Below are 24,248 nucleotides of genomic sequence, written 5' to 3'. Positions count from 1 at the left end.
TGCCCGCCCTGTCCCGCCGCCCGGCGCCGGCTCGGGCGAGGGGCCGGGCGCGTGTGCCGCCGGGGCGGGGCGGGCTCGCCGGGGAGGAGGGACGCGGTTCGGCCCGGTCCGTCCCGTGCCGTGCCTGGCGGGGCTCGCGCCCTCTGCCGCAGCCGCCGCGCCCGGAGCCGCGAAGCCTGTGCCCGGCTGTGCGCGCTCCCTCCGCCGGTGCGCCCCGGGCTCGTCCCCGCAGACCGGCGACGCGTTTGGAGAACCCCGCTTGACCCGGAGCGGCGCTGCGTGGCTGCGCCGGCTCGAGCGCATTTCAGGCCGCTTCCCGGTGGGAGCGGGGGCTTTCCTAGCTGGCCCGCGCGCGTCTATATTTAACGTTTGCTGCGCTGCAGCCGCTGGATGAACTGAGGTACCAGCAGGTCATGCCCCCAGACGACTGGCACACGCGCGAGCGGCCGGCGGATTGAAAAGGGCGATGCCAGACTTGCGGCGATAGAAATGCACGGTCTTGGATTTTTGCGGCAGATTCGCTTTCATGATCCTGTGCTCGCCGGCAGCGCGGCGGGGGCAGCTCTGTGGAGGGGGGGGGGAACCCTGATGTGAATGTATTTTTTCCTTTGGAAACGCACTCTCATCAGAAGCTAAAGAAGGGGGACACGTGGTTCTGACAGTGCACAGGATTGGAAAGAAGGGCAACAGGAAGAAAAGATTTGGCACTCGGTGCATAACTCTGAGATTTCAAAGAAGGAATTTGCTCTCTTTCCCTAAAGTGAGTGTTTCTTAAGTAGCTGGCAAATGTTTACAGAAATTAAATCAGATTGGGGCTTTGCAGCCAAGGGTGACTGTTCCCATCCCTAACAGGACTAGTGCTTGCTTAGTGGTAGTATATGTATATCATCCTATGTAGTACTGTTCTTGATAAGTTAACTTGTTCTAGGACTGCAAAAAAAAACAACAACAAAACAAAACAAACCCTTTGCTTATGTCTTTAAAACCAAGTAACCAATAGACAATCCTACCACATGGGATCAAGTTTTGAACTAGGATTTCTAAGACAGATGACATTGTTTTCAGACATGTTACAGCTCTGTTTCCTCCCATCCTTCCTTCTTTCCTTCCTTTCTTTCTTTCGAATTAAAATATTAGCCTCTGATTATATACAGAACGTCCACATCACTTAAATGTTTGAGACTTGTAATTTAGCAGCACAAAGAAGTATAGCTATTTTAGAAATATAATTAAAAACAACAATGTTTATCACTTTATATCTATCTTACAGTGACTGAATTACAAAGAGAAATTAATTATAGGGAACAAACAATTATAAGGCGCAATTACACAGAACTATTAAGGAACAATCTCAGTTCATGGAATAAGTATTTGGAAGCTGAATGTTAAGCTAGAACATAATGGAGAAAAGAGGGACCTCAGAAACATGAACTGCGGCCAGCCCATGGCATTTCCCCCTGAACCCCCCTCGCTTCTCTTATTTTTGAGAAACACTAAGGAGGAAACTACTTTTACTGCAGTCATTGAAATTGACTCCTCTTAAAAGGATCTCTCTCATCACTGATTGATGTTGTGTGAATGGATGGTTGGAAGGAAGTGCAGGCATGTTTGGTGGGTGTAGGAATCAGAAAAAGGGGAAGAAGCTAGAACTGGGCAGGAGGGGACTGAGGAAGCCTGGAAAAAGGAGGAGGAAGAAAGGGAATAGATGAATAGCCGCTGCTATTCCTCTGCTTCGGAATTATGAGAGTGTCTGCTTGAGGTCATGGTTCAGGATTTTCCCTGAAACCCCAGCCTGCACAGGGGGATGAAGACACAAGTAGGGCAGGCCAGGAAGTCCCCCACTGTGCCTTAAATCTCTGCCACAATCCAGGACAGGGAGAAACACAAAGATCAGGAAGAGCCGTAACACCCAGCTCTTGCACGGCTGGGATCTCAGGCTTGTCTAGGGCCCCAGAGAAGGATGTCCTCCTTGGGCTGCTTAGAAGAGCAAAAACTTACTCCTCCTTTTCGCGCTCTCCCCCGCTTGCTTCTCTACCACCCCCCCCCCGTACTCGAAGGATGGGCATCTTTTTTCTAAGTTTAGGTGATGGGCAAGGGAGGATTTGAGCTGGCCCCCTGCATGCCAATTAAAATGTGAAGAATCCTTCTGCTGGCACCAGTTACAGTTATGGCTCTGGGAACAGGTCCTGAACTTGAGGGAAAAGTCCCTGGACCAGAGCCTAATGGCTGCCACGTTACTGTTCACGTTCCTTCTCTCCCGCCTGCAAAGTTGAGGGGTAACCTTGTCAAACTTCCCTGAAGGCCTTCTAGGCTGTGTGCTTCCAAAAGCACCTGTATCTGTATGCACCTGAGGATAACTGCCCTCATGGGTGTATGGGGGTAATCCTACCATTAACAGCAACTCTCTCTTTTTTTTTTTAGACTTAGCAGTGTCTCTGGAGACCAGCGATAGGGTGGGGCAAAGGAAATGGTGTGGAGAAAGATAAGCAAGCAGGGAAGGCCTGCATGCTGTAAGGTTTATGTAAGCCGGTGGCTGTGTCATGATGAGATTACTTTACAGTGCAGATCCAGCATCCACAGTAGGTCAGTGCAAGGTCATGCTCTGGAGGGGCGATAGGTGAAGCAGGAAGCCAGCCACAGTTAGTGCCCAGTGGCAGGCAAGGTGTCCTACCATTACTGCTGTTGGAATGCGCATTGGGAGAAGCACCTGGCATTATGCTAAAGCGCTTGGAACCAAAGGCCTTCAGCCTTAGTAGGGTTCACACCCCGAAACCAGTTTTGCATACCAAAGGACATGTAAATTAGAAGCAGGGACACAAGCTGAGCCCATTTCCTAAGAATAGCAAGCCTGCATATTGCTGAGGAGTAAGGCTTTGAGGGATGATGAAATAGCTTAGTATTTCATTTTTACATCCGTGTTTTCTTCCTGATAATTAGCAATAACTGGCAGTCTTACCCAGGGGAAGAGAGGAGTAAGGGTCTTCCCCAGCGTATCAAATAGAATGAGGAGTCGCATGTCTGCTAAAGCAGAAGCAAGTCTGGGGCAGAAAAAAATCGTATTTGTGCACACATGGCTGGGGGATTGAAATAGATCCTTTATTCAAACCTGAGCCTGTTAAAAGTACTTCAAGAACGTATATTCTGCATAACTTAGCACATAAAATTGTGCTGTTCTGGCATACATAAGCAACACAACAGTATAAATACTGAGGTGTTTCCTGACAATTGTTAAAATAGGCTTGTTATGTGTGAGAGTGAGTTGCAAGTTGCTGGTACCTAAAGTACTGGTTGAGTGAGCCCTGCTAAACTCAGTGGAATTTATTTCTGAGTATATATGTTTACTGTGGCACTACAAGGATACCTTAACTTTTGTCAGGTGAGAAAACGACATCTTAGAACAACATTTTAGGGCTTGGCAAAGAGTTTATGTTTCTTAAAAAATATTTTTCTTGAGCAATTAGAACAACCCTCTTCCCCCTTGCACGTCATTAAAAAAGAAAAAGGAACAAAACAGAAATACTATGAATTTTCAATACAGTGTATAACGATCCATAGCACTAACTGCATAAGTATCATGTAGTTCTGTATGTTTGTATATAACTGAATATACTATAGGCATTAAAAATAATTGCCCAAATTTTAACAAAACACTCTAAATAGTCATATAGTTATCTATTTGTAGATTATTTCTGATACTTCTAGTAATTTTTGAAATCACTGTAACTGCAGTATGGTTGTAATGCTTGTGATGTGTTTGGTTCTTGAACAACATTTATTACTTAAATGAGAAAACACCCATTTTTATAGATCTAAAGATCCCTGTACTAATTATGAGGGATACACTGGCATATTCTATTAAGTGTTTATTAAACTCTTCAGTAGAATATCAGACTTATACCCAGCAAAGGTACAATCCTGTGCAGTGAACGGTTGAACTCGCTGGGACTTACCTCTGAGTACAGATGCATAAGCCTGGACTGCTAAGTGTCCTAGTAATTATAGAAAAAGCTGGCTGTCCTAAATTTATTAGCATCTTGTTCCATTTCTGTCAAGAGCTTAAATGCAACTGGCTTAATTTAAATGTAATTATAGAATCGGTGTATGAAAGCTATTTTGCTTTTGAACTTCATAGACTTGAAAAAGTTGAAGACATCCATACACAGAAAGAATGGATAATTTTTTTCAAGTTTTGCATGATTATCTTTCCATCATTGCATGTGTGTTGACATTCATCAGTTTCTGTGAAAAAGGCAAATGAAAAGAAACAGTCAGACTTTGTGTTGCGTTGTACACAAACGTTGCCAGCTTGTTATAAGAGCAGTGTGTTTGGCAGATTCCTAAATTATACTGTTGCACCAAATACCTGGTAATCTGCGCTCGTAACACTTGAACAGGGCCCAAGAGTGCTATGTATTTAATAATCCAGTCCTACGCAGTGGCAATATTTATAATATTGTAATTGCTACTGTTACTGCATATGGATCTTGATGGCGGAGACATTTGACTGCAGCAAATATTTTAAATACTGCTTTAAAATGTGTTTTGCTTACTGTGAAAGAGAACATTTCAAAATCAAAAGTTCCAGTGCTTCTGTTTTATGCTGGGGAGGCGAGGGCAGCATCAGGAAACTTAGTTTTTGCAGAAAAATACATCCAGAAATTTCTTCTTAGGAGAGCAGGAACAACTTGCGTTAAAACATTTAAAACCTGGAAGCTTCTTTCTTTCTCCTACGAAAATGCTGATAGCAGTTGATACTGCTGCACTCAGAAAGCTGCCTCTGGCCTGTGCGGAGCATGCTTATTCTGTGTGTGGATTTTTAAAAAGACCATGTTGTGAGCCGCCCTGAGGCTTTGTTGCGATGGGGGCGGCATAACAATGTTTTAAATAAATAAAATTAAATAAAATAAATTCTCTGGTCCAGATCGAGCTTTCCGTCAGAAGCACTGCCTTTTTGCTTATGGACAGCATCTGGTTGCCTCCATGAATGGGCCTTTATTGAGACAGCATTAAACCAGGCTAACAATGTTGCCTAGCACTACAGCTTTATTTTTATAGAATTCCGTATAAATCTGGGGTTGGGAATCTGTGGACCTTGCCCTGTCGGAGGGGCTCAATGACATTACTGTTTTCACCGCCTGCAGTGGCCTTTCTAGGAACCCTCGACTGTAAGACTTGTCGCTCTCCGTGGAGTGGCTCTTGCTTTTGCCCAGGCACACCCTGTTTCGGGATGCTGAGCTGTAGTTGTCATTCTGTATGTGCCTGTCGGGAAGGTCCTGTGAGATTCAGGCCCATTTTCAGAGGGAACCATTTAGTGGCGGTTTGCTAGGAAATACAGTTTGCTTTGCTTCTAAGAAGCATACTGAATCCTTCTCAGACAAGTTTGCAAGGCCTTTCTTCTAAAGACCAGTGTTTAGAATCAGGCTGCAATTTGTTTAGCAGGGCCATTATGTGATGAGAGCTATTATGAGCCTTTGAGATTGGGTGAAAACAAATAGGAATGATTGGTGCTCGCACCTGCGTTAGTTGCACGCGGTAGCCAGTGTTTATTAAAGACAACCAGTGGCCAAGTTTTTAGTGTGCTCAGCAGGTAAAATAGCATATTAAGGGCTGTGTTACATAGTCTTAGTCCTGGAAAAAGCGGGGAAAGTACAGGACACTGAGAACAGTCAGGTCCAGCCAAAAAGGGAGCTGAGGATCTAGCTATGATGGGAGCAGTCCCTGTGATGCTTGGTCATCCATGGGGCACATGGTATTAGCAGTGGCCCAAGGGAGCTTGGCAGGAACGGCATGACTTTTTCTACTGCTCTTGACAAGCAGCTAGTGAGCCTTTTCTGGGTATCTGTACCAGGGTTCAGGTGACACAAGAAACCATGGGTAGAACAGCCCCTAAAACAAGCCATGGGTTGTCAGGGAGGCTTATAGCCTGCAGAGAAGCCCCTCTGGAAAATGACTCAAGTTTCTATCACAGACTTGTTCCTCTCCCCCACCTTAATGGACCTGCTTCTCCCTTTCTCAAGCATGTTAGAATGTGACCAGAGGGAAAGTTATGGGAGTACAAAGAGCTGCTTCCTCAGGGCAAGGTGGCATGAAACAGCCTCCAGTCCTTCAGGCTCCAGCAACCTGAGCCCATGCCAGGCACCCTTCAGCTGCCTTTTTGCTTCTCCGTTTAAAATGTGACAAGACGGAGGACTGCCGTAAGGTGCTTGGCCTGGCAGCCTCTGATCTCTGCTCTTGCACTTGCAGGTCAGGACAGGAAAGCGTGGATGTTGCCTAAAGTACCAAGAATGTGGGTGGGACTGTCCTTTCTCCAAGAAGAGCTGTGGAAGCTGTGGTCCCCCCCACCCCATTGCAATCCCCTTGCATGGAGGTGGGGCCCTGCTGAGCGTGTGAATGGAGCAGAGCAAGCAAGGCTTAGCGTTCTCTGCTGGGTGGGAGGAGAAGGTTTGTGTGCCTGTGCCGAACTAGCCCTTCCTTGGACCTTTAGTTTGCAGGTTGGGAAGAAGAATGGATTCCTGTGTACCCCTTCCAGAAGGAGGCCTTGTTGAACGCAAGCCCCTGCTCTCGAGCTGGGAGGAGTGCCTCACACACAGGGTTTTAGCGTGTGCCCGAGTGACTGCCTGCTGGTCTTCGAAATACAAAAGTGCAGCATGCTTTCTGGCCAGCCAAAAACCTGCTCTGCCCATTTTGGCACTCTGCCATTCTCGCTCAGCCAGTGATGCTTGGGATTCATCGAGTAGCTAAAGTTGAATTGCTAACCCTCAGAAAAATGTGCACTCCCTTTTCCATGGAAAACAGTTGCAGTCGTTAACCGAACAGCTTCAGTTACATATACTCAATATATTTTCGAGGACAGTATATTATTGAGTTGTTCAGCTAAATAAATGGAGCTGTACTCAGTTTATGGTATGTGTTACGTTTTATCAGTTGCTTTATAAAATACGCATTGCTAAGCAATACACATTTCTAATAAAAAGTTAAAACAATAAGCATAACAATAGCTGTGGCTATGTGCCAATTCAGAATAAAATTCCATCATAAAATGAACTTTTGTAAAATTACTGTTTTATTTCTGTACCTCCTAAGAGATGAAGCTCTCTGGTTGATTGACAACATTCATAAAATGCAGTATAATACACCAACAATTAACAATACATGATGAAAATTTCACTACAGAAACTTAAAAAATAAACAACTGAAATAATTGTAGCAAGTTAATACAACTAGGCCTTTTATAAACAACTGACAATTCCTCGCTTGCCATTTAGGGCTGCTAAATCCCAAACGGACAGCTCGGCAAACACCTTGAATTGGCTTGGAAGCATGATCATAGCCAGTGGAGAATGGGTCAGAATCTGTGTGTGGCTGACCCTCTGGTTCCAGTTAGCAGTCTGGCTGCTGCATTATGCGCTCTTGCTTCCAAACGACTCTTCAAGGGCGGCCCCTCCAGGAGTGCCGTGCATCAGTCTAATTTGTGGGTTACCAGAGTAGTGTGTTGTGGCTGCTTCAGTTTAATAGCTTGATATTGTTCTCAGTCAGTTGCAATCCAGAATGTTCTTGTCCGCTGGGAACTGAACTGACTGGCGTATCTGCAGAAGCGTCATCTAATGCCCTTTTGCGAGCCCATGAAAGCGCACAGTGCGTGGTGCACATAGTTTCTTACATTTGTCAAGTGCAGAAGTCTCCTAGGCAGCATTTCAGTGCCGTAAATGCTCTTCTGTTTGATCAGTGCTTGTGTGTTCATGTACAGTGGCACCTCGGCTCACGAACTTCATCCGTTCCAGGACTCTGGTCGTGCCTCAAATTGGTCGTGAGCCAAGTCGAATTTCCCCACAAGGCTCAATGTAAATCAGGTTAATCCGTTCTGTAACTATTTTTTTATCAGAAAAATGTGAAGCAAAGTGACAAAGAACAGCAAAGATCACTGCCATCTCCCCACCCCCCAGCACGACCTCACCCATCATCTCGGTGCGCTGGGGGGGGAGACGGGCACGATCGCACTCGGGGAGAGAGATGGGCAAGAACGTGGGCGTGCAGGGGGGGAGAGATCGTGGGTGTGCAGTCGTGCTGGGAGGGAGATGGCCGAGATTGCGGTTGTGCTCCTGAAAGACAGGTGCTATCATGGGCATGCTCGTGCAGGAAAGACGGGCACGATCTCGGCCACCTCCCCCTGCCCCCAGCACGATCGCAGCCACCACCCAATTAGGAGTTCACAGCAAGAGCCAAAATTTTTATGAAATTTTTGTTCAGGACCCAATTTTTGTTTGTGAGCCGAGGTACCACTGTAGTCTTCAGCTGCCTGATTTTACAGTAGGCACAACACAGTCCTGGGTAATAACTCTAGAATGGCAACTTTTGCTATTAATTCCCTTTCAGTCCGTCAGAATCAAAGCCACTGCTGCTTGTGTTCATGTTCTGGACATATTCTTATGGTTTAAAGTCCATTTTAATGTTTAAAGATCTGGTAGTTCGGCAAGTTCCCTGTCAAATTTCTGCACAGTCATCTCTTGCTGAATTTGTCTGTTTCCCTCTCAGTTTCTCATGCAGCTCTTCATAGAGTTGGAACGTAGGCGTTCATTCAGATGGTTCAGTATCTTTCTAGATTACTCAGTGCATATATGCTGGTATAACATTCTTCAAACTCTTTAGAAATATCCAACTTCATCTCTTACAAGCTTAGTACTGATGCTATAAATAACCCTCCTTTTATTAAACTGTATGAGTCAACAGTTTCCCTGAATTTAGCTGGAAAAAACCTTTGAAAGGGCTAAAGATTGACTTCCCACCTGTCTTTAGCATCTTTAATTTTCTTTAGAGATATTTATATAAACATGCCTTCAATTCTTTACTTAATTTCTTTAATTTCTCTTCTAAAATCTTTTTTAATGTATAATCTATACTTCTGAAATTACTTTAAAAAATTTCCTGTCTATTCACTTTATTTCTGTGCTAGAAATGACTGACTTAATCACTATATTTTGTCAACCCATTCCACTTCTCTTACCTTAATATATAAAAGAGCATGGTCTGATATATTATTTTAATACCATAGTGTTGCCTTCATTAGTACAGGTGTTGGAAGGAAAAAATCTATCCTTGAATAAGCTTGATAAAATCTGTTTCTACATTCAGTTTGTTTAATCTTCATTAAGCTAGTGGCCATTTCCACCTCTTGTGATTGGATATCGTAAATCATGCATGATCTGAAATTCTTTTGCCAGTCTTGAATCCGCTAATCTAGATATTGAGTTAATGTGCTAGAGAGAAGGAAAAACCTCTCCCTGCGCACCTTGTATAATTTGTACTAGTTGTACCAGCATTAACTTTTTGGAAGCTGTCTGTGCCACTGATGCAGTTTCCGCTGCCAGTAACTAAGGGCTGTGAGCGCTTCCAGGTACTTTGGGAGGTGTACGAGCCATTCAGAAAAGGTTGACTACTTTCTCCCTGTTATCGCCACCTTTTTAAAATGTTTGTCTCTTTCCCTCTAAATTGCTGCTTTGCAAATGGTGCTAAGATACTGGATCAAAAGTATAAATATTTTTAAATAGAAAGCTTTGTTCTGTACAGTTGTCTCTTGGTATTGTGAGTGCACCATCAAGGGATGTGTGGTCTACACGTCGTAAAAGCCCTGTCACATTGAGCGTGGAAAAGAGTTGGAAGGTGGTCGTGTTTTCCTCAGCAGCTCTAGTCCAAGGCCTTTGCCAGGGCAAGAGGGGCCGGGCCAGCTGTGTTCTTCCAAATCAAGCTTTCTTCCCCAGAGATTAAGCAATGGAGTAAGGGAAGAATCTTTAAAGATGTCAGAGGCACCAGTTTGTTGGCTGTTTGTCACTCTTATAGGGAAAACACATAGCTAGCACTCTCCCGTATGGAAAAAATAAAGGTATGACTCAGCAACACCACCGGAGTGGAATGTTGAATCTGCTGTCGATGATTGCAGCATCCCAAGTGAGGATTAATGGCCTCTTTCATCTGGCCAAGGCTTTTCCCCATTAACCGATCACTGGAGAATCTAGAGGGGACAATTTGGGAATGTCTGTCTGTTCGGCTGTTGCCTGTTCTAGTGTATGGCGAATGGGTCAGCATGCCGGGAAATGATTCTTGGTTATTCTCGGGAATGAAGGGGGCACTTATTCTTGTCGTGCGTTCCAAGGTCAAGCAGATTTGGGCTTGTCAGATGAGGAGTGGCCCTGGGAACCTGAATCCTCTGACATTGACATGGAAGAGGCAGGGGGGCTTATCTCAAGGGCCCCCTCCCCTGGCAGATGTTGAGAATAGTCAGGATGTGCCATCACAGGGAGGGGACGTGCAAGACCAACTCTTGCAGCTGGCCGAGCCGGGAACGGCTCTCGAGCCCATGACGCCACGTTAGGGCAAATGGTTTTGGTTGTGCCCTTGTGGCCGATAAGCCCCCAGACTGAGGCTTACGAGCATCCCCTGCAGAGTTGGAAGAGCAGTGGACCATGATCACCACCTTCCCATATTCTTGCTTTGCATTCTTGCGAGATGGGCATTTACGCAGGGCCCAGAGGGAGGGGAGGGGGCTTGAGACACCGTCGGATATGCTCTGTCCTGCGCTTTGGGTCTCCTTCCCCCATGCTGAAGAAAAGCAGCCTCTAGCTAATGTCTCCTTCAGTCTCTCCTCTCTGGCAAACTGCAGTTGAATTAGAGCAACCTTGCAAAGCTCACTTAGCGGTGGACCCTAAAGCGAGAAAAGTGAACCCAGCATTGGGAATTGATCTTGCTCCCAAACCTGGGAGGCCGTTCATATGGACATTACTCAAATATAAAACTGCCCCTTGTTTTGGCCGTGTCCTCCCTGCTCTTTACCTCCGGTCCTGTGGAGCATACATTCTCCAGCTTCCTTTTCGGAAGAGCCTTTTCTTCCCTTCCCATTAAATATGGTTCCTCTCTCCCTCTCCTTCCCTCCCTTTTTGGGTGTTCCAGCAGATGACTGTCTCCCTAAGGCCTGTGTGGGAGCCATGGCTTTTGAAAGGTGTCATTTACCGTGTGTTGCTTAATTACTTACTGTTTGTTCTCTTGATATGCATCACAGCCTTTTCTTTTCCCTCTTATAGGTCCGGCTGGGGATTTACATCTGGCTTCAATGTGAAATTAAGGTAGAAAAATGCACATAAACATGTGTTTCCTGTTAAGATTTAGTGTACTCAGTGGTTATGCCTGAAGAGTGGGTCTTGTCTTTAGACTGATAACTGCCAGGAAAGATAAATGAATGTCCTAGAAGCCAAGCGTGTCTCCTCCTCATTGGAGTGAAAAACAACCCCACCTCCCGGTTCCCACGGAGTACCATCTACAGAAAATGCATCACGGTCTAAGGATGACGGCCACCTAGATTCATGCACCCAATCGGTACAGTTGTTGCGGATGGTTTGCCACCTGAACGCTCCTCAAGCACCTGTCTGGGTCCTGTGCCTGTTTCTGAAATGTCTCTGCTTCATGCTTTGGGCCCTGTGCAGACCTGGCTGGGACAAGAGCTAGAGAAATGTGGCATTGATGCCATGATCTATACTCGCTATGTCCTCAGTTTGCTGCTGCATGATAGTTATGACCACGACCTGCAGGAACAGGTATTTACCTATTTCCGATGTGTTGGACCGCAAAATGTCTGCATGTCCTGCTTGCGTAGCCCTTGCTTGAAAGATGTTTTGAAACCAGACGTGTGCTTGCTACTTCCACGAGTAGTACATTTTAGCAACAGAATAAAATGAAGATGAGCATGCGAAACTCCCAAGTTTGTTGAAGGGTTTGGGAACTTTCAGGGGGAAGTTTGACTTGTGCCATATTGCAAATCTTTTTGGAAAGAGGCTATTTCAGAAATAGCTTTCCATGTCGTTTAAAGGGTGGTGTGGCTTGCCCTTTTCCCCTCCCTCTTAATTTTACATGGTGACAGGTTTGACTTTTGCCACACCTGTAGGCCCTGACACCTGTAGCGTCTGATTTACCTAGCCATAAATACCATGGTGGCTTTGATAATAAACATGAAGGGAAAAGTGCTGTCTTTCAGTGAGTGGCTTTGCTATCTGTGTCTCTTTTTAGAAAAATAAGCGTCAAGTGACTAATGAGTCGAGATTAATCTTTTAAGTGCATCACTCAGCCCTGTAGAACAGAGGTGGCCAGCCATTTTTCTGTTGGGGCTGAAGCCGCCAGCCGTGTGTGGAGGCCATCGTTTCGCTTCTCACTTCGGTGGGCTTCTGGGGACCGAGATGATCAGCTGCAGAGGACTTTGGGTATTGGGTTGCGGGCTGGGCTGCAGGTTGCCCATCTCTGCTGCACAAAATTAGCTATGGGGGTAACTGAGAGTATGCCCAGAATGTTTGCTAAAAGAGTAATACCTCACCTCGGCACATACACCTGCTTGCATCAGGAAAGCGTGCCACCGGTGTCCTTGCTCAGCTGTGCGCCCACTGCCAGGGCCAGCACCTTGTCACTTTTGTGGCTCTGTACGTTCGTCCATTGCTCAGCGTCTCCTAGTCTAACTCCCTTTCCTCCAAGACCTTTGCGCAGTCCTGCCCCAGTCGGCACGTGTGGAGTGGAAGCTGAAAGCACCACCTCTTGAGACCAGAACAGCTCTGTGTGGTACTCATGTATCTGCCAGTCTTTGTTTTTTGAGCTGTGTTTGAGTGAACTCTCGACACGTCCTCGGTCTCTGTGGGAAGGCTAATGAGTCTGCTTCCCTGTCATGCGTCTGGTATGGAGCAGGGCAGGTTCATGTTGCAACTACTGTTCTTAAGACATGCTACATTCAGGCTTGCCTTCTTGCAGCCGCAGTGGTAAATTTGACAAGGGACTGTCACATGTCTTCACTTTTCTGCTCCACTATTAACTCTTGCAAAGAAAAACATAAATCCAAAGATTTAGGCTGTGGTCCTGCTAGGTAATAGAATTCATTCTTTTCTTCTCACATTAATAGTTCATCATTGTGCTTATAGGAGAAAGTAAATATTGATATACTGTATTTATTTTTCATGATCTGATGCCTTTCGATTTGATGGTAGGAATAAGCAGTTTGGGCATTTTTGTTCAGGCATTACATGCAGCATTTCTTGCTTAGCAATTTTTTCCTCCTCCTCCTCCCACCCCCCCTTCCATCATTACACACTCTTCTTCCAGCCGTAATGCTTTGGGCTCTCTCTCTAGCTATTTTTCGCCGTCGCAGTGCCCCTTTTGTCCAGATAGCATGCCATCTCCTTGGCAGGCTGAAGAGAAGGCGAACACCGCCGTGCTGGTTCTCCCGGTCTGAGGATCAGGACGGTTCTGCGCCTCTCGCCCCTCATGGTAGCACTGCAGGACTGCCTTCCGTTGCATCTCATCAGAAGGCAATGAAAAGCAGTTGTTTCCCGGAAAGCTGTGGCTGAAGGAATGGGGTAGCTTATCCTAGAAAAGTGGCAACATTCTGCTCACTTGGAATCATACAAATGCGCACCCGTGCGACATTTTGAGAGCTCAGCTGATTTGTGTTTGTTGCTTAATTTTTGAAAAGCTGTTCTAGTCCAAGCACTGAATTCTTGCTCTGCTGCTCCTGTTTGGGAGCCCCTGCAGGTATGGTCATTACCCCAAAAATAGGACCCCATGGAATTAATCCTAACTGCTTATGCCTGGGTGGTAGAATGAGATGTAAATCCCGTTGAACCAGCTGGAAGCAGTGACCAAGTGGGAAAGTCTTCAAATGGAAAATATATATGTTTATGTTATTTGTATTGTACATTTCACCTTTCCTCTGAGGAGCCCAAATACTTATTTTCTCTGATTTATCTGCATAACAACCCTGTGAGAGTCAGCGATTGGTCTGAAGTTGCCCAGTGAGCTTTATGCACAAGTGAAGACTAGAACCAAGGATTTCGCTCTGCAGTCCAGCACGTCATCCCTGTGCAAACGTTTTATTAGCTTTGCCCCAAAGTGCACCAGCTCAGCTTATTATAATAGAAGCTGATGGCATTAATTTATTGGAATATACCCAGCCCATTCCATGCCAGGAGTTGGGGTGCCATGTTACGTCTTCCGTCTTGCCCCCAGTGCCGAGTGAGGTCATTCCAGCGATTTGGAATGCGTGGTCACCGGGGTGCTGAAGACACCCCATCAGATCGTCCTGCCGCTTTTCATTTGATTGAGCTGAGGCAGCAGACGTGCTAAATCAAGGCTGGCTTTGGCCGTGGAGCGAGTGAGGATCCATTCAGTCCCGGTGGCAGATGCGCAGCGGAATGAGCCGTGGCAGCTCAGGCTGGTCGTGCTGAAATGGTTGGGGGCAGGCTCGCACTCTCCCCGGAGGATGAGTCTCTGCTTGAGAGCCTTCTAGCTCCGTCTCTGTTACCGGGGGCTCAAGTGCCTCTGTGGCAACGGCTGCACGGCAGCGCTTTAGCCGATATACCTGCTGTGCATCTGTGCGGACAGCTAGTTTAGCCTCAGTTACTAACTTGTATCATCGCCAGCTTGGACGTGAAATCTCCAGGTAATCCACTGCATGTTGGCTCCCTTCTGAAGACAGTTTGGAAAATGCAGTTAGTGCAAAGTACAGCTGTGAGAGTGCCAGCTGGGATCAGGTGGTTGGAACAGGTCGTGATGGCATGGAAGTGCCTGTGTCTGAACTTAAGGCAGAGCGTTGTTACTTACCTTGTAAAGCCCATCCTTCTCTGCTCAGGAACAGGGCACCCGGCTGCCCATCTTACTTCCCCATGTGCGCACCTGTGTGTTGAGCTCATCTTTTTGGAGACATGCTTTGTCGTACCTTCTATCACAGGTACAGCAAGTGGAGATCAGGAAAACAGCTTCTTGGCAGTGATGCCCCCGTTGTGAGGCCTACCTGATGCCTATTTTGCCGTCACTTTGGAACCAACCAAATCACTTTTTATCCTTCTACCCATGTTAATTGTGTAGTACTGTTGAATTCTACCATCTTTTTGTTAATGCATTTTCATCTTTATTGTAAAGCTGCCATAAAAAACATCTGTGGTAAAATACAAAACCAGAAGGTGAGAGGAAATAGGGTCATGGAATGCATATGTGTTGTTACTTCCATGTGATTCTCTTTCTCCCTTCTCCACTAGTGTTTCATATCTGCCCTTTTTTAAAAAGGTCAAGTGTTTTGAAAACTGTACAGGAAAATACTGCAGTTAATTTGTATTTTTTACATGTATTTATTTTAGGAGAATGACATCTTCCTGGGCTGGGAAAAGGGAGCTTACAAGAAATGGGGGAAGAGTAAGAAAAAATGTTCTGATCTAACACTAGAAGAAATGAAAAAGCAGGCTGCTGTTCAGTGTCTTCGCTCCGCTTCTGATGAAGTAAGGATCGGCATGATTGTAAAATGATACTTGACTCTGGTGCGCAGTTGGATCATACCTGTTTAATACCTGTTCATAGTTTGTCTAACTCCAAATAGGTGGAACTGCATCTCCGGTAATCTCCAGCTAGTACGCTGGCTGAGGATATTGGGAATTGTAGCCCTGGGCATCTGGATGACACCAGATTGGGGAAGAATTCTCTATATGCTACGACTCTAGTTCATGTTGGATAATTTTAGACCTACTTAATAATAGTAAAATGGTTGCTTAAAATACTGAACTAAATAGTACTCTGCTAAGGATGCGTCTAGCTTCTTCCTTCCTTGATTCTTTCATTATACAGTCATTGGACCCATATCAGTCTGACTTCTGGTCTGGTTTTGGAATAGAAACCACCTTGGTCGCCCTGTGGGTTGAAGTGTGCTGAGAGAGGGGCAGGGCAGGTGTGACAGTGTTGTTTTCCCCGGCCCTCCGAGTGACCTTTGATATCATTGACGCTGGCTGTCTTCTGGGTTGGCAGCTGGCAGTCTGGTGTTCCAGTGGTTCCATTCCTGCGTGGGTGGCCAAATCCAGCCGGTGTGCCTGGGCAGAGATGCTGTGGAATTCTGCAGGGCTTCACCCTGTCCCCCGTGATGTCAAAGCATGCCGTTTAGCCTCCATATGAAACCCCAGAGAGAAATTTTCTGGAGATGTGGGCTGAGGTGTTCCCAGTGCACAGGTAGCACCTGGTCTGACGTCTCCTTCTCATCAAATCCAGGTGAGGGCAGTGGATGTTCTGATCCAGTGCCTAGATGCAGGAGTGGACTGTGGCTCAGTCCAGACAACACAGGTCAAAAGTTAGTGGGCGGTTGGCCTGCCAGGGGAAGTGATGTTCAACCTCCTCTCCGGGGGATGGTGCTTCCCCGAGGGATGAGGGTCCTTGTTTGGAGCTGCTGTTGGATCCAGTAGTGTCGTTAGAGGCACATTAGAGGTCCGTGTGGCAGTGAGCACCTTTTAAGAAGTCGAGGCTGGGATACCAGCCACGTTCTCGCCTTGGCAGAGATCGCTTAGCTGCAGTCATACATACTCTGGTAGCTCTTGGATTCTCCCTTCGGTTTCAGATTCCTGGGCCTATCAGAAAAGCTGGTCATGATTTTCGAGACAGGTTACATGCCTCTTGTATTCCTGCTGGACCCGAAAGTCAGCTTCAGAGCCCTTTCCTTGGTGTTCCTTTTCCTGGTGCCCCTGCCAGGAAAGGCCTTTTTGCTCTCACCCTGGTCATGGAATGACGACTTCCTCAGAGAGGCTTCCCCAGCACCTGTGCTAGGCCAGGGTGCAAAACTTTTTATTTTCCAAGGCACTTTAGTTGAAAATTAAATTTCTCATTGCATTTTTATATCTCTGCAATGCTGGTGATTTTTACCGTTCTTTTCTACAGTATTTTTACATTCTTTAAGAAAAATAAATCTGTGTTTATCGTGCTGCTTTTTATGGTTTTAGTTGTTGCGACCTGCCCAGGGAACTTCAGCTCTTAAGTGTAGAAAAGTAGCAAATGAATAAATAAATTCAAAGCCATGTAGAAGTAGATCGGTTTGTGAAAGTAGCCTTTACAACTTCAACTTGTGGAGTTTAAACCAGCAAGAAATGAGGCATATAAAGGCTTTGGTCTCTGCAGGTAATATTCAGTGATTGCTAAATGAAGGGACGTGAAGGGAAAGTGGGGTAAGCGGGCCACATGCACTCGTTTCCACCTGCATTTCCCCATGTAGGGTCTTAAATCTGAAATTTGTAATACTTTAAAGTTGAGTTGGTCTTGGGGAGGATTGTCTTTTGTCATATCAGGACGGAAGCAAAACAAATTTTTAAGCTGACACTTTTGGTGAGAAGAAAATTTGGTCCTCTGCCATCTTTGGAAAGGGACACACGGCCATTCTATGCCCTTTGACTGCACTCCTTTCTTGCAGTTAAACTGGCGACTTCCTTGCTTAGAAGCCTCCGCAGGGAGAGCAGCTTCAGGTTTGATTAGAAGCACTCTCTGGTGTAAAGTGCACTTAAACTGGTCGTACGCGCAGCCTCGCTAGCAGCCTGGAGGGAAGTGCGTTCTCTTAGTCTCAGTGAGCGCCCCTCCCACTACAGCTTCATGCAGGGCCGTTGTAAACATTTTTGGAAAACTGTGTGTACGCTCCTAATGCATTGAGTTGTTGCTAAGCTTTAATTGTGCTTTGTCATTGTGCAGAGCTCTGGGATTGAGACTTTAGTGGAAGAGCTTTGCTGCAGGCTGAAAGACCTACAGAGCGAACAAGGTGAGATTGTCTTGTGGAATAAATAGTTTCAGAGGTTAGTTCTCCGAGCTTTTCAGGCTCGACCTCACACACAGTTTTTCCATTCATCCCGGCCGTGTCTTCGCACGCAGTGGGGAAACCCCACCTGTCTACCTAGTGCTGTTTCATTCTGTGAGTTAGGTTGGATGGGATCTTCCCTGCTCTCCTCGCTCCCACCCCCAACGCTACCTGCAGAAGCCTAACCTTGCTGCTGACATGCAGGGGGATCAAGAGCCTTTCGTTCATGCAAGCCCCCCCCCCCCCCCGCAGACTGCAAAGGTACAGTCCACTTTATGGGCTGCTGGCGATAACGTGACCTCAGTTCTTTCAGGATGATCACTGTGACGTTTGGTTGTAATTTACTGTGTTTCTTTGTAACCTTGACTTCCTTTGTATGCTACAAGAACCAGTGCAGAACCACGTCGGGAGAGAGCACTTATTCACCAGGCATCTAGAATTGCTAGTGGAGATTAAGAACCTGAAGATAACGTTTGAAAACAATGCTTTACTTCAAGCTGATGTTATGTTGCATATTTTTAAAGGCTAGCTTAGCCTTTATGAAGTCGGAATGTGGCTGCTGGTAAAACATTGCACCTCCTGAATCAGTCACTCTGAAGTTACTTCTCTTAGAGCCGCCTTGCTGTGCAGGCTGGGCTAGTTCTGCGCTGGTCCCATTTGAAGCCCACAGAAAAGTCCATCGTGGCATAGAAATGTTATAATAATATTAATAATAATAATAATAATAATAAACTCAGGTCCCACTGATTTCAAGAGGACTTGAGTGGGAATACCGTAGTCCGGATCCATCCTCAACATTTGCCTTTTCAGGCCAGACACCGTGTGTGCAGCTTATAAATGTACTGTGGTATTTACAGTCGCAGGATTAATATGATAGACCAGAAACATGAAGGTCACGAGGGGGCGGACCCAGCGTCTCCAAGAGGCGATGCATTGTGTCCCACCAGTGTAATCCACAGGTGGATGGTTGGTCTCATACTCTTTCAGCGACGTGCACACCTGCATTTTGTTCAGTTCCCCAGAAGCAGATGCTTCCGTTCACTTCCCTAACAACCAGCCAAGATGGTCATTTTTTTCTGTTTGCGGATTTCAGCTCTGGCAAAATTTGAGTAAATTATCTTCTCCTCCCGGAAATCCATTACTTTCTTAATTATTTCCCCACCCTCTGAATATCTCCAGACAAGTAGAATACTGCATTGCAAAAAGGTCGTGGTTTACTTGAGCAAGCGTTTTGGTAATTTTCCTGGCTTAGTATAAAGAGTATTTTTATAAATTCTGTCCTTTAATGGTTACATAACCTTTAGGAGTCTTTAATTAGAGAACAAAACCAGTAAATTGTGGAATTATATTACTGGAAATACATTTTTAGTAGGATGTATGTTTCTGCTTGTAATAGTAGCTTTGAAATCAAAAGTCTGAGATCATATTTTTAGCTCGACTGTCTTATTTTTGTAGCAGAGGAGAAGATTCACAAAAAACTTGAGGGCTCTTTGCCTCCTGAAGTTGATTTATCTCCTGGAGCAAAGGATCAAGTGGAAATGTAAGTCTTCCTGTAAAAGAAAATATAGTCTTCTGTTTATGCAGATGTAAACTTAAGTGCTATTTTGAATAGATGTTTGAGTATCACCACTGGCTTTGACATAAGTATCTGAAACTAATTTTTATACTAAAATGTTTCCTTCTGCAAATGAATTGTGCACATGGTTGGGTGATCAAACAGTTCCCTGTAGCGTATTTAAGACTTCACCAGCTATTTTTTCTTTATTTTGTACCTGAAAAAAAAATGCTCTGCCATTGCGCTAAGCATTATTACAGTTATAGGAAAGGTCAGTGCACACGCCATTTGCTCTTAGTACTGGATTACTGATTTTCATCCTCAAGCAGAATCATTTTCAAGTCACCGTTGTCATTCTGGAAGTCTTTCCCAGGATGCAATTTGCTGTGAGTCTTAACAGCTGAAGTACTGAGGCTGAGAAGATGAGGCAAGGTCAAATTATAGATGAGTTTCTCTACAGCTCTTTAAGTTGGAGACATTTTTGTAAAAGCACCCCCCACCTCCAGATCGTATTCGTCAGGCCCCCCAAGTGGTCTCTTGAGCGCTGATTTCTTCAAGTCATTTTTAGCAGGGCCACTTGCCATTCTGAGCCACACATTCCAGGGTCCGTCAACTCAATCTTCAGGTTCTGGGTGTTGCTCCGCATGGCGTTTTCTTTGTGGCACTTGCTCCAGTCCTGGACCTAAGTGCAGCTGTCTCAGCATATTCTGTTCTCTCTTAGAACAGAGCAAGCCAGGGGGGCATCTAAGAGGCACAGATTGTCTGTTGGGCCTCTTGCGGTCAGCAGCCGCCTGCGAGAGCTTGGAGCTCCTCAGACTTCTCTGGTGGCAAGCCTTCCCCACTCTGTTCCTCCATCCTGTAGAAGCTGGCATGCATTCCCCATGTTTTTAGAGTTTGCCCTAATGCAGTCTGAAAGCTCTTGTTTGTGTAGTTGCAGAGTCGTGTCTGACCCGTCGCGACTGCATGGACAACCTTCCTCCAGGCTCTCCTCCGCCATCCCTCAGAGTCCACCCAAGCCCACACCCACTGCCCCAGGGACCCCATCCAGCCACCTCATCCTCTGCCGCCCCCTTCTCCTTTTGCCATCAACCGTCCTGGCATCAGGGCCTTCTCCAGTGAGTTGTTTCCTCTGGCACCCCATAAAACAGAATGCACAAACTCTGAGCAATCCGGATGCTCTTGCAAAACCGCAGTGTCGCCGTTTGTGGAATGGGCTGCAAGACCTTTCACTTGCTTTGTGTCCTTTTCCCCCCACAGGTATTATGAAGCATTTCCACCACTTTCCAAGAAACCTGTCTGCCTGCAAGAAATCATGACTGTATGGAACAAATCCAAAATCTGCTCTTACTCCAGCTCCTCCTCCTCCTCTTCCACTGTCCCAGCAACGAGCACCGACACGTCGTCTCCAAAGGACGGCATTAGTGAAAGCGAAGTGTCCAAAGAAAGAAGCAGCAACAAAGTACCTGTCACTGTACATGAGAGAGCCACACAGAAAGCCGATAAAGGTGAAAAGGAGAACAAGTTTGGGAACAGCAGTTTTGACGAGAAACCCGCTTTATGCAAGAAACAGGTCCGACATAAATCTGAGGGAAAGATGCGTCCTCAGTCCTGGTCTTCTGGCTCCAGTGAAGAAGGTTCAAATTCTAGTGATAACCAAGGCGAATTAAAAGCAGCTACAAAATGTGTAAAAGTGAGGCATAAAACAAGGGAGGTTCGGAGTAAAAAAGGACGGAATGGACAAAGCAGACACCTGGCAAAAGCTGGTGAGAAAGCGGAGAGGAAAATCCATGGCAGTGGCGGCAGCAACGGATCCATTAAGCAACTGTGCAGAAGGGGCAAACGGCCGCTTAAAGAAATCAGAAGGAAAGATGCTGGCCACTACGACAGAAAAGAGCTGTATTTCGATGGCAGAAATGAAAAGGAGTACAAGGAGGAGCCCTTGTGGTATACTGAGCCGATTGCAGAATACTTCGTTCCCCTGAGTAGAAAAAGTAAGCTTGAGACAACGTACCGCAACAGGCAGGATGCGTGTGACGCTACATCAGAGGCTGTCGAAGGATTAGCTGAATCAGTGGAAGGTCTTTGCATTAGCAACAATAATATTAATAAAACATACCTCGCAGCAGGTACTTTCATTGACGGCCACTTTGTGGAAATGCCTGCAGTTCTAAATGAGGATATCAGCCTCGCTAGGACCTCAATGTGTTCTCGACCGGAGGACGACACTCACTTGGATGGTGTTCATCTGTCAGAACTAACACACTTCTATGAAGTGGATATTGACCAATCCATGTTGGATTCTGGTGCCTCAGGCAAGATGGAAGGAGAGAGTCGGATTTTGAATATGATTCGGCAGAAAAGCAAAGAGGGGACGGACTTTGAGGCAGAATGTTGCATAGTGTTTGATGGAACGGAGTTGCAAGGGGAAAGTGCAATACGGGCAGATGCGGCCCCCTCCAGTGCTGAAGGGTGGTTCTTGCAAGATCTCAGCAATTTAGCTCAATTTTGGGAGTGCTGTTCAACTTCTAGTTCTGGTGATGCCGATGGGGAGAGCTTTGGAGGAGATTCTCCTATAAGACCTTCCCCTACCTTAGACAGCACAATGCTTAATTCACACATGCTTGCAGGCAATCAAGAGCTGTTTTCAGATATTAATGAAGGGTCTGGTTTAAATTCTTTTTCAGTGTTTGAAGTGCAATGCAGTAATTCTGTCTTACCATTTCCTTTTGAAAAACTCAGTTTGGGAAATGAAAATAGAGATTGTAGTAGCAATGTTGGTATGTTTGGGAAAAAACAGTCTAGATTGTTAATATGGACCAAAAATAGTGCCTTTGATGAAAACGAACACTGTTCTAATCTGTCGACGAGAACGTGTAGTCCATGGTCATACTCTGAAGAAACACGCTCAGACAATGAGACTTTAAATATTCCATTTGAAGAATCTCCTCCATTTAACTCAGACGATGTTAATTACGTAGTTCCCAGAGTATCCTCAAGTTACGTAGATGAAGAAATTGGCGATTTTTTGCAGGAGGAAACCTGCCAGGAACAGGCTAGAACTTTAGGAGAAATGTCTACCTTAATTTTTACAAAAAAATCTAAACTAGAATCTGTCTGTGGTATTCAGCTAGAACAAAAAGCTGAAGAGAAAGAATACGAAGCTACGCAGCCGTGCAGCGACAGCAGCCCGCACGAAGATGACTATGGCTCAGGGGGTATCAAAGACATCTGGACAAATATGGCCGAGGAAAATTCTGCAGCGATCGTAGAGATAGATGGGATAGAAGAGGAGTTGTTTTCTGCTGATGTAAATCATTACTGCTGCTGCTTAAGTGACGCAAAAGTAGAAATTCTTCAGGATCCTAGCAAGGCGGTGCAGAGATCGGAGTATCATCTTTGGGAAGGCCAGAAAGAGAATTTGGAGAAAAGAGCTTTTGCTTCAAACCACGTATCCAAAGTGGATTGTGGGGATTATACGACGCCCTCCAAACCATGGGATATTAACCAAGACAAAGAGAGTGCGTTTATCCTTGGTGGCGTTTATGGGGAGCTGAAAACGTTCAGCAGCGATGGCGAGTGGGCCGTTGTGCCGCCCCGCCATCCAAGAGGAAACCTGCTCCAGTGCGCAGCTTCCGACGTCGTAACGATCGCTGGGACAGACGTGTTCATGACGCCAGGAAACAGCTTTGCCCCCGGCCACAGGCAGTTGTGGAGACCCTTTGTATCCTTTGAGCAGAGCGAGCCGTTGAAGTGTGGTGATCACGGATTAAATAGGGGGTTTTCGTTTATCTTCCATGAAGACTTGTTAGAAGCCTGTGGTAATTTTCAAGCTGAAGAGTCGGGTCTCGAGTACTCCTTCTCTTCTTTTGACTTGAATAATCCATTTTCACAAGTTCTTCATGTGGAATGTACTTTTGAACCGGAAGGAATTGCATCCTTCAGCCCTTGCTTTAAACCCAAATCAATCCTTTGCTCTGATTCTGACAGGGAAGTTTTTCGCCCTAGAATCTGTGGCCCTGGGAGGACCCAGTACAGAGCAATACGGATTTCTCCCAGAACTCACTTTCGCCCAATTTCTGCATCTGAACTTTCTCCATGTGGTGGAAGTGAGTCTGACTTTGAATCGGAGAAAGATGAGGGGAACATTACTGCCCCTTCTCAAGCTGAAGTGTTTGATGATCCCCAAGCAGATCTCAAACCACTGGAAGAAGATGCAGAAAAAGAAGGGCATTATTATGGCAAATCAGAACTTGAGTCTGGGAAGTTCCTTCCTAGGTTAAAAAAGTGTGGGATGGAAAAGAGTGCACAGACATCTCTGGACTCCCAGGAAGAATCATCTGGAATATTGGTGTTAGAAAATGAAAATTCTTGCTTAGAGTGTGGTATGAAAGCACTACAAGATTCGATGGCTGTAGAAAACTCAGAATCTAGTTGCATCGTTGTGGAACCACAAGAAGAGGAAGACAAGTTTTGCAGTTGTAAAGATAATGCATATGAAAATCTTGTTTCTTCAACACAGCTGAAGGAGGTATGCCCTTGAGCAGTGCGTTTTTATTTGTGATTGAAAAATGCACCCTGGTTAAGTAGGGCGAAATGTAATGTAATGGGTCGGTTGTGTCAATTGCAGGAGAAGTGTCATGACATGTTTGCTTTGTTGAAACCAAGCTTTTTTTAAAAGATCTAAATGGTTGTAAATGGGCGCAAGCAAACATGCCGGTTCCTGGCAATCGTTCCTTTTGTAAGAAAGAAGAGCAAAACAACCCAGGGAAAGCCCATCCTTCAGCAGTCAAGCATGCTGTGTGAACTGGCATTTCTGGGTGGCTGAGAGAGAAACAATCCGGAGTCATAATCTATGGATTATGCAACACTGGGCAGTCTCCTCCTCCACTGATTCAGAAATCCTGTTGGCGGGTCAGACTTCATAAGCTGGGGCAGTCTGAGCTCTAAAATTCCCCAAATCATTTCTTAGTTTCATGGGAAAACTTTGCTACTTAGTAAAATATTTCAAGTCAAGTGAGCTGAAATAGAACACCTAGGGTTTAATGCAGATTTATTGGAATGGTTGCAAATGAACTGTGGAAG

General features: G+C 45.7%; 1 protein-coding gene across 7 annotated transcripts in view; it reads left to right on the top strand.

The window, feature by feature from the left end:
* Positions 1-360: 360 nt before the first annotated feature.
* Positions 361-24,248, top strand: part of KIAA0232 (KIAA0232 ortholog) — a 34,345-nt gene continuing 10,457 nt past the window's right edge. For 4 of the 7 annotated variants that reach the window (XM_044442795.1, XM_044442798.1, XM_044442799.1 and 1 more), the window contains exons 1-5: positions 11,121-11,582; positions 15,156-15,293; positions 17,509-17,575; positions 19,067-19,151; positions 20,424-23,694. In XM_044442795.1, the coding sequence (XP_044298730.1) occupies positions 11,352-11,582; positions 15,156-15,293; positions 17,509-17,575; positions 19,067-19,151; positions 20,424-23,694 (3,792 nt within the window). In that variant the 5' untranslated portion in view covers positions 11,121-11,351. The other 3 variants (XM_044442801.1, XM_044442802.1, XM_044442796.1) reach the window with 3 other exon arrangements.

Source organism: Varanus komodoensis, unplaced genomic scaffold, assembly GCF_004798865.1.
Source record: "Varanus komodoensis strain SLA01 unplaced genomic scaffold, ASM479886v1 scaffold40, whole genome shotgun sequence".
NCBI lineage: Eukaryota > Metazoa > Chordata > Lepidosauria > Squamata > Varanidae > Varanus > Varanus komodoensis.
The sequence above is the reverse complement of the archived record's forward strand: the minus strand, read 5'-3'. Positions and strand labels throughout refer to the sequence as shown.